Source organism: Podarcis gaigeae (genome assembly GCF_964106915.1).
Source record: "Podarcis gaigeae genome assembly, chromosome: 2".
In the NCBI taxonomy this organism is placed as follows: Eukaryota; Metazoa; Chordata; class Lepidosauria; order Squamata; family Lacertidae; genus Podarcis; species Podarcis gaigeae.
The window spans coordinates 41,768,590-41,784,519 of record NC_139679.1 but is presented as its reverse complement, the minus strand read 5'-3'; the positions used below and the strand labels follow the sequence as shown (position 1 = coordinate 41,784,519).

At 41.5% G+C, this 15,930-nt stretch overlaps 1 protein-coding gene across 1 annotated transcript in view; it reads left to right on the top strand.

Moving 5' to 3' along the window:
- Positions 1–302: 302 nt before the first annotated feature.
- The window catches only part of LOC310839570 (uncharacterized protein), a 41,797-nt gene continuing 26,169 nt past the window's right edge, over positions 303–15,930 (top strand). The window contains exons 1-6 of the mRNA XM_083728201.1: positions 303–581; positions 1,963–2,125; positions 5,055–5,204; positions 13,807–13,967; positions 14,628–14,804; positions 15,298–15,439. Of these exons, the coding sequence (XP_083584327.1) occupies positions 405–581; positions 1,963–2,125; positions 5,055–5,204; positions 13,807–13,967; positions 14,628–14,804; positions 15,298–15,439 (970 nt within the window). The 5' untranslated portion in view covers positions 303–404. The remainder of the gene's footprint in view (positions 582–1,962; positions 2,126–5,054; positions 5,205–13,806; positions 13,968–14,627; positions 14,805–15,297; positions 15,440–15,930) is intronic.

Here is a 15,930-nt window from a genome sequence, read left to right as displayed (position 1 = left end):
ATAAAAATGAGCAGGAAACATAAAGTCACAAAAAAATGGAAACTGCACTAAAGGTATGTCCAGCTCAGTATTGCTGACTTTGACTGACATCAGAAAAGAAAATGTTTTCCCTGACTGATTTCACAAGAAATGTGCATCAGTGCACAGCCTCCGTGCACGACATCTCACATTTCCAAGGGTTAGGGGGTTAACTCGGAGTTCAGGTCAGAGTGACATTCTTTTAATGAGTAACTAGCTCTTGCTAATAATTAAAAATCACATGGAAAAGAATAAAAACAGGGTTGGAATGTTAGAGATATTCCAGAGACAGGTTTGGCTAGGTCTCCAGCTGACGGCATTGCCTCCTTCCTGACTTTCTTAAGCATTTTCTTGGATTTCTGGCCTAAAGAAGAGCTCGGTGAAAGATGGAGGTGGTTGGGGCAGGAGCTCTGCTCCTTCTCTACCTGTTCTTCGCTGTACTCTTCTCCTCCTTCAAAATGTACAAGAAGAAAAGCCAGCTACCCCCAGGACCCACTCCCTGGCTATTGCTGGGAAATCTCCTGCAGAAAGATGTCCTGCCTCTCTACAAGTTCTATACAAAGGTGAGTTTCACTGTCCATAAATGCCATGTAATGAATAGGATTTTGCCTAGAATAGTAGGACACACACACAGAGAGGAGGACATAAATTTAATTTCTTCCTTGTCTGGTCTGTGTATGTCTGCTTGTGTCTGCTGCTTTGAGAAGCCTTCAGTTAGCAAAATGGAGCTTATGATAGGAAAGTTCCCATCCTTTTTGTCTTTTCCCATGCTAGAAGCTGTAGAGAGTATGGGGATCCATATGAACCAACATGGACCCTGTGATCGTCATCCGAGGCCCTTCTTTTGTGCCTTCTCTGTGAGAACTCCATAGGGTGACAACATGAGAATGGGCCTTCGCTGTGGTGGCTCACCATTTGTGCAATGCTCTATCCAAGGAAGCTCACCTGGTGCGATCATTACATATCTTGAGGCACCAGGCAAAAATATTCATTGTCACCCAGGCCTTTGACTAATTAAGCAATCTATACCTTTTAAACTTGGGGGTGGGTATTGTTTTTGTTGTTATTATGCTATGTATTTCTGTGTTTTTAAATTAATGTTAATCATAATATGATGATGATATAATCCTCAGAATAAGAGCACTATAGAAATTTAAAAAGTAAAAAATAATGAATGAATGAATAACAGCCATGAATTTTGATGGAGGGTAAAGCTACAGTTGATGGCCATATTAAAGCTTGAGGAAATCTGTCTTGGTGGAACTGAGTGCCTACTACCAACTTTAACTGGTGTCCCAGCTGTGTCTCTATCTTATCAGCTCTTAAAACTGTCCATCATTACATCTAGCAGTCATGGATTCCAAACTCTGTGCTGTATCTAAGAAGTACAGTCATACCTTGGATGTCGAATGGAATCCTTTCCAGGAGTCCATTCGACTTCCAAAACATTTGGAAATGAAAGTATGACTTCTGATTGGCTGCAGGAAGCTTCTGCAGCCAATCAGAAGCTGCAGAAGCCCTACTGGACATTCAGATTCCAAAAATAGTTCGCAAATGGAAACAGTCACTTCTGGGTTTGCGGTATTCGGGAGCCAAAACATTTGAGAATTAAGCTGTTCGAAAACCAAGGTATGACTGTATTTCCTTGTGTTGCTCTTGAATTTCCCACCATTGAGCATCACTGGGTGACTGGCCAGGAAAGAGATCTTGTGTGATGGGAGAGGGAGCAAAACCTCTCTCTCCGCTTCCTTCACACCATGACACTGTTACACACTGCTGTCTTCTCTCCTCTTACTCACCTTTTTCCTAAAAAAATAAGGAAAGCTCCAGATGTTGTGCCCAAGTTTGGCCCAGGGAACACAGTTTCTCCACCCCTGCCCTGAGGTATCTGTCCAAAGGAAGCATTGCCCAATCAACCTTGCTTGTCTTTGATTCTACTTTCAGCTCATTGATAAATATGGCCCCATCTTTACTGTCTGGATCGGGCCAAAGCCCATTGTTGTGATTTGTGGATATGAAACAATGAAAGATGCTTTTGTGAATCATGCTGAAGAATTTGGTGGGCGTCCTGCAATGCCCTTCATAGACAGAGCGAACAACTATCGAGGTAAGGGGTGTATTGCATTTCTGTGCTTGTTTTTGGATCACCTGTGTTAACCTAGGCCCTGCCACACTTCCCTGTCTATTATGCTCAGCAGTTATGCCATGTTTCAGGTACACAAGTAGAGCAGCCATGCTGAATCAAAATGGATGACATCATGCCATGTTTGTGTCTTCTGTATCAGCTGCTTAGATCTTTGTGAACATGTTTGTAGCTTTAGGTTCGATGAAGGGTGTGGCGTTTGCCCTCCTAGGTGTGTGACATCATACCGGCTTCATTAGGAAAGGGTTAACTAAGTGTAAAATGATTAACCAATAGGAACCCAAGGGAAGGATAGCACAAGATGTTTTGGCAAAGCAGTGCTTGAGTGTGTGAAAAAGTGACCTGTGTGAAGAACCTGTGTGAAGAACTGCTGATATAGCATTGGCGCAAGTTGCTCCTGCCCCCCTATTCCAGATAGATTATCAGAGGGAAATTTTGTGGGGAAGTCCAGCTCCATGCTCATAGCTCAGTTGGTAGAGAATGAGACTCAACCTCAGGGTCGTGGGTTTGAGCCCCACATCAGGCAAAAGGTTCTTGCATTGCAGGGGATTGGACTAGAAGACCCTCGTGGTCCCTTCCATCCATAGGCGCCGACTCCAAGGGGCCTGAGGGGGCCCGAGCCCCCTCAAAAATTCGTTTGGGGGGGCTCCGCCCCCAATAATTTAAGAAAATTATTAGTTATATTATGCTTTGTAAAATCACAAAATTATGTTGGTATTTTTTATTTTCCTTGTTTGACGATAGTTACCTTTTAAAATACATTCAGTAATGAGTTAAAACAAAGCCTCTCCCGATCTAGAGAGGGGGTGGGGTTGCGGGCTCTCGACCCATCAACAATCTCGCAGGGCTGGCGTCAGCCCCGCGAGAAGCGGGGATTCCCCCTAGCTCATTAATATTCACCGCCCACGGCAGCAGCCAATCGGCTGCCGCAAAGGGCGGGCCCTCACAGGTTCACTTAAGGTCGGGGCAGCCCGGGGCTCGCCCCTTTCGTTCCCCCAGCAGCAGTGGTTTGGAGGTCTTGGGCCCCCCCAATATTTTTTATAAGTCGGTATGGGCCCCTGCCCCCCCAATATTTTTTATAAGTCGGCGCCCCTGCTTCCATCTCTACAATTCTGTGGTTCTTTTAATGTTTTATCTCCTTTTCTCCTTCTTTTTGCTAGCTGCCTCTTTTCATCCATTCATCATTTGATTTGTACGTCCCTTTTCCACAAATAAATCACACTCAAAATGGCTTACAACAAAAAAAGAATACATTTCAAACACTACAAAAAAATTCATGGTAACATAGCAAAATAACAGTAACAGCTTCATAATAACATAGCAAAATGTTTAGCAAATATACCACATTTCAATACTATAGATAAAGATATATAGTCAGGTCCTGGTGGTGGTTGCTCGTGAGTAACCAGGCAGGACTCCAACCTGTCTTTTACAGGTTTTATTGTTGCAAACTATTTACAGTGCAGAACCCCAAAGTTCATGTCTGTCTTAGTCGCTTGCAGATTCCGGGAGTGGCCCCTTCTGGTTTCTCCCCCAACATAAGAACGTAAACACCCCAAATCTCCGCCTCCCCTCCTTACGTTTCCCCCCTTTGCGCAAGCTGGGCGACAGAAACTGCATGTCTGTTTCAAAACATCTGGAGGGCCGAGTTTGAGGAAGCCTGGGCTAGAGGGAGTTAGGAGTTACATTATTAGATTGAATGCTTTGTCAGTGCAGCTTTTCATCTTATATGCACATTATAGCCATTTGCTTAAATTCAATCATATGTATCTTGCTTTATTTTGAAATATTATATCTTATTAGTTAATATATAAGTTCCAGAAACTTTCATGATTCCGATTCATATCATTTGATAATACCATTAATGTTCGTATAGTAATAAACTGAGTAATTCCTTTAATTTGCAATCAGATGTCTTTCATTTTTATTTTGTAAGGTTTATTCCTGCTGCACTGAGATGCTGCTGACCAGATTTGAACCTTGACTGTAGTTCAGTGAATACTGGTGCAATGGCCAGGTTTTGGCATGATTTGTACTAACAATGAATAACACCTGATCAAGCTCCATTTTGATTTGAGATGCAATTCCCAGTTACAAGGCTCTCAACACTAGGAATTAATAACATGTCAAAAGAAGCGGTAGTTACCAATTTCCCACAGCCTCAGGCAAAGAAAAAGAAAAAGTTTGAAAAGGAACTTTATGCAAACCAGCTGCTTTTCCTATTCAGGGAAGTTTCTCTTCCCCAATCCTGGGTAGAACAAGATCTAAATACTGGCAGATGTTTTAGTCCCTGCTCCTCTGTCCATAACAGGGATTTAATGGCAGATGTAGCATGATGTGAACGCACAGAGATCTCTCTCCTCCAGCACCAGGGCTAGTGCACTGCCCTATAATTTGTCAGTATGAAGTCTTGGTGACCTAATATACAGGGGACTTTTGAGATAGGAGTTATATTGATTACATTGTCAGTGCTACTTATTAGTATGCAGGCACATTATATCCAGATTGGGGCAATTAAGTGGATTTAAGTGCTATGGCCTACGAGCTCAGCAAACCCACTTTAAAACAATTGGACTTTTAGTGTTGAATGTTGGAGGGTATGCAGTAAACACAGTTTATGACAGAAAGTGCACTATACAGTGTGAGATAAGTATTGATTGGTGGGAAGTCTGTGCTGTGCAAGCAAAGAGCAATGAACGTGACCAGTTGTATAATCTCAGTGCAAGCGAACCGCAAACAAATCAGGCTGAATGCTGAATAAACCAGTTGTCTGGAACCACCCCTGTTTGCAATTACAAATGGGAATATAGCTTGAAGGAGGAAGGCACCACCTCTCATATTGAAACTTCCTGCTGACTTCTGTACATTGAGCTCTCCACCTGTTTCCTTTCAGGAATGGTCAACAGAAATGAGGCAAAATGGAGAGAGGTGCGCAGGTTCACATTATCCACCCTGCGGGAATTTGGGATGGGAAAGAAAACAATGTCTGAGAGGATACAAGAGGAAGCCCTTTGCCTGGTAGAAGAATTGGCAGCCACACAAGGTACTCTTGAGCCATATGTCTTCCAAAGAAAATTCTGCCATCCATCAATGCAGGAAGTGGGGTTTTATTTTGTGATTGTTGTTGGTGATTGTAATTTGTCTCTTCTTACTTCAGACCTCTCCGATTTTAATTCTCTCTTTAAATATTGGGCAAGCTTTATATTCTTCCTGGGGGTGGTGGTTCTATAATTAATTTGTTTTTAAAGCTAAGTGTCAGGGGTCTGCCTTCAAGGGAGCGGGGAGAGACAGGAACGTACAGACAGTCTTCTCCTTTGTTGAGCAGCTGCACCTCATCAGTCTGGTGAAAGCGAGCCTTTAGGAGAAATGGACGACGAGAGAAAGGGGGGGACGATGCAAAGGCTCAGTCAGGCTGAGATGAGCCACGACACTGCTTCCATGGAGTTGGACGTGCCTCTTCCATTGCATAGTTTTTGCCAGGGAATTACACGTAAGGAAAAGAGGTGGAGATGGGGTTCTCCCGGGCTTATATGCTGGAGGGCAAACAGGAAGAAGGCACTTCTGGAATCTGCTAGTGATTGAGGCAGACATGGATTTTGGACCTCTGCACTGTACATAGTTTTTGCGCTCAATAAAACCTATAAAACCCTCCCAAAACTAACCTACCTATTCCAAACCTTCCCAATGTGGATCCCTCAAACCCAACTCAGCAGATGGCAGGGAAAACTACACTCCTTTATCTTCTCTCACAAAACCCAAGAATAAGCCCCAAATACCTGCACCTCCCCACCTCAGAAGGAGGATGGGGAATCCCCAACATAGAAGGATATTATACTGCCAACCAAATATGCCATATAATCCCATATATACTAGAAGATGAGACAAAACAATGGATACACCTTCAGAGGGACACAACTGAAAATACCTGCACCACCACTTCCGGTCGGCGCCAGCGCTTAATGGCGGTCCTCCCTTCGAGCTCCGGAGGAGGACTGCTTCACGAGTTCGGGTCTGACCGCTACGGCGAAGCGGGGACCCCCAAAAATCACAGGCGCAGAAGCCTGTGAGCAAGGAGACTCGGTGGGCACCATTTGCGCCCCCCCTTTACTGCAAAAGAGCCTTTTTAAAGGCTCCGGAGCGGCATCGGGTGTGCGCGCGGTGCTGAGAGTCGCTACCCAGCCCGTGGAGTGAAGCCGCGTCGCCATGAGCGGAGAGCGCCGATTCCTTCCTGAAATTGGAAACTGAATTTGAATGCCCGTAAGTATGATTGAAAGGCTTACTGGGACTTTAAACTTCATTTAAAAATTTGGCCGAAAACGGGAAAGGTAATAATTAAGGAAGTCTGCCTTTCCCGGACTGCATGACAGCTAAAGCAACAAAACTACAAAGCTGCAATTGGGTGAAAAATTGATTTGAAAATCGTAACCTGGACATTGAACTTGAACCTCCCCCTAGCAAGCAGGAGCAAGGGGGAAGATAAGTGGATTTTGTTTAACCTGCATGGAAGAAGTAAAGGGGGGGGGGAAAGTTTTCTGCCGTTTTAGACTCTTGGAACGGACTGCCTGAGTAGGGCACTGAGACAGTGAACTGTCATTTGAGATTTGCTACAAAGTTGGGACTTTATTTGTTACAAGTTTGAGACTTTCACTTGAAACTATTAATTGACAGTTTTGATATATTGGAGGATTGTTGCTAAAAACGTTTTCTTTGGGGACTCTCTGTTTCTTTCTTCTCGTGTTTATTGGATACTTTGAATTACCCCCTCTAGAGGGCTGAGGGGTAACAGTTGCAAAACAGACTGTAAAAAACAAGTCAGTGGATTTTTCCATCTAAAAGCTGCTCCTGTGGGAACGACCTTGGGACATGAGTGGCCCACCAGAAGAGATAACAACAAGAGCTAAAAGTAAAATCGCACAAAAGAAAAGGGGCTCAATATCAAGCCTACTGCCAGCAGGTGCAGCTGGGCAGGAAAAAGTGACAAATATACCCATGGGTCCAGTGACACAAGCATTACTTAAAATAAATGAATCTTTAGAAGTTTTGACAAAGCAGAGTACAGAAAATACCAAACAGCTGACAGAACTTTCAACAAAACTAGATCTGAATACTAAAAGTATTACATCTAATACAGAAACTATAAATAAATTGATTGAAGAAAATGCCAGAACTCGGAAAATTGCTGAAGAAGCTAAAACTACTGCTGAAACTACACAGGAGAAATTGGCACCAGTCTGTAAAAAGTTGGATGAACATGATGCGACCTTGTCTTTGTGGGACATACAGAGGAAAGAGAGAAATTTGAGATTAAGATTAGTCCCTGAAAGTGAAAAAGATAACTTGGTGGACTTTCTCACAAAAGAGTTTTCGGAATTTTGGCAGGTAAACTTGAAGGAAGAAGAATTTAAGATAACAGCTGCCTTCAGACTGGGCAAGAGACAAAACAGAAAGAGCCCAAGGGATTGTCTGATAACTTTAAGATCCAAAGAGGAAAGAGACAAAATATTAAATCTACACTACCAGAAAACTTTAGAGATTGAAGACGCTTATGTGCAGATCTACAAGGACATCCCTACATACATTTTGGAGGCGAGAACTCACTACAAAGACCTGGTTGACCTGCTGAAAAGGAACAATCTACCTTTCAGGTGGGAATTTCCACAAGGTTTGTCATTTAACTACAAAGGAAAGAAAGTAAAAATAAGAACAGTGCAAGACAAAGAACAATTCCTGCAAAGAAACAAGGAGGACCTTCAGAAGGGAGTGGTGGAACTGACTTCAGAAGCAGATATTCTAAATTTAACATTTGGACTTAAACCACAGACAGAGGAAGATCAGAAGCAGGGAGCAGCTGGAGGAGGGACTAATTAAACAACAAGATGTCTCTGCAATTTCTAAGTTGGAACTGTAATGGCTTGAACCTTCCCAGAAAAAGGTGTGAGGTTTTTCACATTTTGAAAAGAGAACAATTGGACTTGATTTGCTTACAAGAAACCCACGTGACCAGGGCACACAGAAAATTGCTTATAAATAAAAGATTAGGACAGGAATTTATTTCATCAGACAAAGTTAAGAAAAGAGGAGTGGTGATCTACGCAAAGGAAAAGTTGGCCCCAAAGCTGATTTTTAAAGATGAACAAGGAAGATTTTTGGCAATTGAAATACAAGTCCAAGGAGAAAAATTTTTGACAGTTGGAATTTATGCACCAAACGAAGGGAAGGCAGAATTCTTCAAGAAGTTGCATGAGACTTTAATGGATTATTTGGATTATAATGTAATTATGATGGGAGATATGAATGGTGTGGTCTCCACAAACATGGACAAAGCACAAAGACAGGTGGTCTCCAAGGATGGGAGATTACCAAAGACTTTCTTTGAAATGACTGAAAATATGACATGGACAAGAATCGACCAAATATGGGTTACTAGTGGGATGGCTCCAAAGATTAAAAAAGTAGAAATCTGCCCAAAGACTTGCTCCGACCATAACGCCGTAAAGATGGAGATGAAATTAACAACAGCTGGCTCCTTCAGATGGAGAATGAATGACACCCTATTTAGAGATGAAGAGATTTACAAGAAGGCCCAAAAAACTTTGAAAGACTATTTTGAGATAAATCTCAGGACAGATGTCGAGAAAAGAATAATCTGGGACGCAAGTAAAGCCGTGATGCGAGGTTTCCTAATACAACAGAATTCTTTAAAGAGGAAGAAACAAAATGAGAAGAAAGATAAGATCTTGGAAAAGATGAAAGAAGGAGAAAAGAAACTGAGGTCAAAACCAAAGTCTCATAAGATTTTAAGAGAAATTAAGTTTTACCAGAAGCAGTATATGGAACTGATGAATCAAGAGATAGAATGGAAAATTAAGCAAATGAGACAAAGGACATTTGAATCAGCAGACAAATGTGGGAAACTTCTAGCATGGCAATTGAAGAAGAGACAAAAATTGAACACAGTTACAAGTTTGGAGGTGGAAGGAAAGAACATTTATAAACCAAATGAGATTAGTAACTGTTTTCAGAGTTACTTTAGAAGATTATATGCAAGAGGGCCGGAGAATGAAGGAGAAATAGATGATTTTCTTAAGAAATATGGTTTACAAAATATTTCACAACAAAGTACAATGGTTTTGAATGAGAAAATAACAGAACAAGAAATAGAGGGTGCCATTCAAAATATGCAATTAGGGAAATCTCCAGGACCAGATGGGTTGACCTCCAGATACTACAAAGCTTTGAAGGAATGGTTAGTACAACCGCTGAAGGAGGTTTGTAATGAAATTTTAGAGGGGAAAAGGGCACCTGAATCATGGAAAGAAGCATTTATTACACTTATACCAAAAACTGAGACTGAAAAGAACCAGATAAAGAACTACCGCCCTATATCATTACTTAATGTGGATTACAAAATATTTGCTGACATTTTGGCAAAAAGATTAAAGAAGGTGTTGGTGGAAGAGATTCATAAGGACCAGGCTGGCTTTCTCCCAGGGAGACATTTGTCAGATAATGTGAGAAATATAATTGACATTATGGAATTGTTAGAAGTTAACATTAACACGAAGGCGATATTAATATTTGTGGATGCGGAGAAAGCTTTTGATAATATTTCCTGGAGTTTTATGAAGAAGAATCTCCATGGGATGGGGGTAGGTCGAAGGTTTGAAAATGGTATAGGTGCAATATATTCTGAACAAAAAGCGAAATTAATTGTGAACAATGTGGTTACTGAAGAACTTCCTATAGAAAAAGGGACACGACAGGGGTGCCCAATATCCCCACTACTTTTTATATCTGTCCTGGAGGTTTTGTTAAATATGATGGGGGGGGGAGGACCAGCGGGTTAAAGGAATTCAGGTCGGAGCTAAACAATACAAACTGAGGGCCTTTGCAGATGACTTAGTATTAACTTTACAACAGCCAGACACTAGTACGAAAAGAGTTTTAGAACTAATACAAGTTTTTGGTCACGTAGCAGTATTTAAGTTGAACAAGCAAAAAACTAAAGTTTTGGAGAAAAACTTAACAAACGCTGAAAAAGAGAGATTTCAAAGTGAAACTAGATTAATGGTGGCAAAGAAAGTGAAATAATTGGGGATTAACATGACATCTAAGAATGTGAACCTATTTAAAGATAATTATGATAAATGTTGGACAGAGATAAAGAAAGATCTAGAAATATGGTCAAGTTTGAGACTTTCCTTGTTAGGCCGAATCGCTGTAATTAAGATGAATGTATTGCCTAGAATGTTATTTTTGTTCCAAACATTACAGATTGTTGATAGAATGGACTGTTTCAAGAAGTGGCAGAAAGATATATCTAAATTTGTCTGGCAGGGCAAAAAGCCCAGAATAAAATTTAAGATATTAACTGATGCAAAAATAGAGGGGGGTTTGCCCTGCCGGACTTAAAACTGTACTATGAATTGGCAGCTTTCTGCTGGTTGAAAGACTGGCTACTTCTTGAGAATACAGACATTTTGGATTTGGAAGGGTTTGATAATAGATTCGGTTGGCATATATGGTATGACAAGGTAAAAACTCATAAAGGATTTAAAAACCATATTGTCAGGAAAGCACTATACAATGTTTGGATTCGATATAAAGATTTGTTGGAAAACAAAACCCCTAGGTGGTTGTCACCAATGGAAGCCAAGGAGGTGAAAAAACTTAATATGGAATCCAAATGGCCAAAATATTGTGAAATTTTGGAGCAAGAGAGTGGAAAAATCAAACTACAGAATTATGAGAAAATGAAGTCCAAAGTACGAGATTGGCTTCATTACCATCAAATAATGGAAGTGTTCAAACAAGACAGGAAAATTGGCTTCCAGGTGGAGAGATCAAAACTAGAAACAGAACTGTTAGAACCCAATACTAAGAACTTGTCAAGAATGTATAACCTGCTATTGAAATGGAATACATTAGATGAGACAGTTAAATCAGCCATGATTAAGTGGGCACAGGACAATGGTCATGATATTATGTTTGCTGACTGGGAACAGTTATGGATCACCGGTATAAAATTTACGGCATGTCAGACTTCCGGGTTGGCGCCATCGCCGAATGGCGGACTCCCTCCGAGCTCCGGAGGGAGCCTGCTCGGCAGGGGCTGGGTCCTACCGCGCCGGCGACGCGGGGACCCTCAAAAACCATGGGCGCTGAAACCCATGGACATGGTGACTCGGCCGGCACCTTTTGCGCTCCCCCCGGCCCGCGAAGGAGCCTTTTTAAAGGCTACGGAACGGGTGACGGGGGGGGGGTGCTTTGAGTCCTCCGCTTCCCCTGCCGAGCGAAGCCGCATGCCATTCGACGGAGAGCGCTGACTTCTTCTATTGAAAATCTGGACCTAAAAGAATAACCCGTGAGTAATTGGAACCTGGACTAAAAAGGGGGATAAATTTTTAAAAAAATTCGGAGCGAGCGGGGGAGGCGCAAAAAGGAAGTCAGCCCCCCCCTGTTGTAGAGGAGTTAAAGCAAAGGATTTTACATCTAAGATCGAGTGCAACCCTATTTTTACAAAGATATTAATTTCACGACGGAAAACTATAAGACTGAGCTGGAGGAGAAAAGTGGAATTGATTTAAAAGTAACCCCCCCCCCGAACCCTGGGAGCGTTTTGCGAGAGCGCCGGGAGAAGACAAAGAGAGGTTTTGACAGCTGTCAAAGAGCTGTCAAAGCAGAAGAACAAAATGAGAACTTTGTTACAAGGACTTTGCCGGTTACATTTGTTATAAATTGGATAGAAATTGTTTAAAACAAGGAATAACAAGTTATTTGGACTGATTGGGGTGATCTGGAAGGGAACTGAGTTATTGCAACCCACCTAGAGGAGCCGAGGGATATTACAAGTTGTTGACATGGAATTTGAACAGAACTTTCTATCTCCTGGGAAACTGCAGAAATGGAACACTATTTTGACTACAGAGGCTGACATACTAAAGAAGACAATAGACTTATCTATTGAAAAATGGAAGGGACTTGGCATTATGTTTCGTTCCTGAATAACAGAGCCTCTTTAGCTGAATTTGAAGCTTTTGGAATTAGAACATTTGTGCAGGAAAACAGGAAAGGAAAGAAAAGAAAAAAAAAGAAAAGGAGAGAGATCAACAAGAACAACAAGAATAACAAGAATAACAAGAATTGGATAAAGTTGAAAGAGGGAACATTTGGGACATCCAGACTTGAAAGGTTTAAAGAAATAAAATTGGAGTTTTTACTCCTAATGTATAAAAATCTGGATGGAAAAAATGGGCCTTTTTGAGACAGACTCCTTCCAAGATTGGACATTCGAAATTAAAGATGACTGGTAAAGGACTATGGCTTAAATAAATTGTGGGAGCTCCAGGAAGACATCAGATGTTGATAAATTTTGGGAACGCAACCGGGAAAAGGGGGAGGGAAATTTGGAATCCAAAGGGTGTTAAACTACATTTTATTTCATTATCTATCTCTTTTTAAAAATAAACTTTATTCCATTACCATATTAGAATAAATCACAAAACAATGAATACTTAAACATTAGATTTCACATATACGTACATAGGTTGGTGGCTCGAGCCCAAGCAGGGACAGCTGTGGGTGGGATTCCTGCAATGATGACCCTCGGCTTCCCATTTCTATAATTCTATGATCCTCACACTTAAACTGTACTTCTGTATTACTAAATATAAATATCAGCAGGTGTCATGTACAAGGAATTTAGGTAAAGGTAAAGGGACCCCTGGCTGTTAGGTCCAGTCGTGGATGACTCTGGGGTTGCGGCGCTCATCTCGCTTTATTGGCCAAGGGAGCCGGCGTACAGCTTCCGGGTCATGTGGCCAGCATGACTCAGCTACTTCTGGCGAACCAGAGAAGCGCACGGAAACGCCGTTTACCTTCCCGCTGGAGCAGTAACTATTTATCTACTTGCACTTTGACATGCTTTCGAACTGCTAGGTTGGCAGGAACAGGGATCACAAAGGGTCCCCGGACGTTTCACTATCTATTGATCCCTGTGCCACCACTTTATTTCTCGCTGCCACCACCCAGGCCCTACCTGGTAAAATACTGAGTCCAGTCAGGGTCAAATTGGAACATAAACTTCTGTTTATTTATTGCAGTTTAACAAGTGTGTGGTTTCATAAACCATCTCAGTCATTTACAATCATGGGGTGCCTACCCAGACCTATAACTTCCACTACCTGCTCTCACTCACTAAATCACCTCTCACATATTTACCTGTCTTCCTAGCTATTAACTGTTCCTGACTCAGCTTTTTTCGCTACACTAACTCAACCTACCCACAGACTCTATCCCAATTCACTCCCACTCCAACCAACCACCCAACTCCCATCGAACTCCCCCTTCGCCACCAATCTTCTGATCAGCAAGCCCTAGGCTCTGTGGTTTAGATCACAGCGCCACCCATGTCCCTTAAATTCCAGGGAGATATCAAAAGGAAAATATATCAGTTTTGCCATAAAGGCAAAAAAAAAGCACCCCAGAGTGGCTGGGACAACCCAGTCAGATGATGGAAGGGGTATATTATTATTATTATTATTATTATTATTATTATTATTATTACTACTACTACTACTACTACTACTACTATTACTATTACCAACTTGCCAAGCCCCACTCACCATGTCTTGTTTTTCTTGCAGGGCAGGCCTTTGACCCAAGAAGAAGCTTCACATGTGCTGTTTCAAATGTCCTCTCTTCAGTTGTCTTTGGGAATCGGTTTGACTACAAAGATCCGGTGCTGCTGGAGAACCTGCGTATTGTGCAGGACTTCATGGGTTACATCCGTACTTTATCAATGCAGGCATGTCGTTCCTTCTGCATGCTGAACCTGGGGGTCTTTCTTCCACCTCTGTGTTTCTACTGATAACTATTTCTGCACTCAAACAGGAATACTTCCTCAAATTTACTTATGTCACCAGTAGGGATGTAAAATGTGGTTCAATTCATCTCAGTGTGATCTGTTACAGGTCTTTCTCCCACATAACAAACTGCAATCCAAACCAGTTCTTCACCCCAGTGGCATGTTTTTATGCAAATAATGCCAAAAATATCATCACATTTTTGTTAAAGTTGTAAGTTAACATAAAATGCCATGTTTGAATGCTGTAACCTTAAGCAAAAATGTTGCACTCTGACAAAAGCATCAGAGAAGGCTCCTATTTTTCCATTGGAGTGAGAGAAGTGACCTGATGACTCATTTCTGGATACAAGAGTGGCAGAGCTCTCACAGCAGGAAGCTGAAACTTGAAAAGTCTCTGTATGTGCTTGGTGGACATGACTACTACTAGTAGTAGCAGTAGAAGCAGCAACAGCAGCAGTGGCAGAGAAGTTCCAAAAGCCACATTAATTTAATAACCTCTGAACGAGAGAGACGCAAATGCAGTTTATCTCATTTCTCATTTATCTCATTTATGATTGCAGTTTATCTCATCTCCTCATTTCCCCATTGCTTCTGTTCCAGATTTATAATTTAGTCCCAGGAATCATGGCTTACCTACCTGGACAGCACAGGAAGATATTAGCAGACTGTGAAAAAATGAAGGCCTTCATTCGTGAGAGGGTGGAGTTCCACAGGAGGACACTGGATCCTCAGAATCTCCGTGACTATATTGATTGCTTCCTTATCAGGTCAGAGAAGGTAGGGAGATCCACAACTTTCTTTCCCTACATTTCTGAGAGGTCCCTCATTTGTCGTTAATTTGAAACTGTCCCTCATTGTTGTTGCACTCCCTCATTCTGAACCATTGTCACTCTCTTGGCTTTGGTGGCTGCTAAAGTCCATCTCCAAACTAATCTCAGATGGAAACATCTTTCCTCCAGTTTATTTAGACATCAACCCAGGCAGGAGAAACACAGTTGACCAAAATGAAATCATACATGAGATTGTGGCCTGAATTCTCCCCCCCCCCACTGGTTCCCCCCACTGGTTCTCAATGATGTCCTTATATTCAACAATATCTTTATATTGCAATGAGCAATGTACATCTTGTGTTTGAAGTTAACACAGTTCATTCCATTTATAGCCTTGAGAAGACAAGGCCTTGGCAGACCAGACCATCAAGGTTATTGTATGGAATAGGATGAGATGCTTCAATTTCTCCACTCTCCTTTCCCTTCTGCCTTGTTTATAGAAACAAACCAATCCTGAGAATATCTACAGCACCGAAGAGCTTGTCCAGTGCGTGTTTGGACTCTTTATTGCTGGGTCAACAAACTCAAGCACTGCCTTAGTCTTCAGCCTCCTTTTGATGGCTAAATTCCCACACATTCAAGGTACTTAAATGGCCAAAAGATCAGATTTGCTCTGCTATTGAACACAAAATCTTTCAAAGGTCGCTTGCAGTAAATTCAACAAAACAGCAAAATATGCACTATTTCACTAATATAGTAATAGTGATGCTAAAAAACCAAGTAAAGAAAATATCAATGAACAATTGGAAGTTGCATGATAAAAAAAACAGCAAAGCTATTCAGAGGCAGTAAGACTTACTCATAAAGATCATTGCAGAACAAAAAAGTATTTCTACACCTCTAAAGATGTCAGACAAGGAGGTTTGAATGGGGGTTAACTTTAGCCTTAGTTTCTAAGAAGAGAAAGATGATTTGACATACATTTTTTTATATTTTCATGCAGCTTTCCACTCAGATGAATCCCAAAGTGACTTACAAACAATTAATAACAATGGCATGATAGAACATAGTAGAAAATCACAAATGCAGTACAGCATAAATCATATGAATAATTCACAAATATTCAGATGATG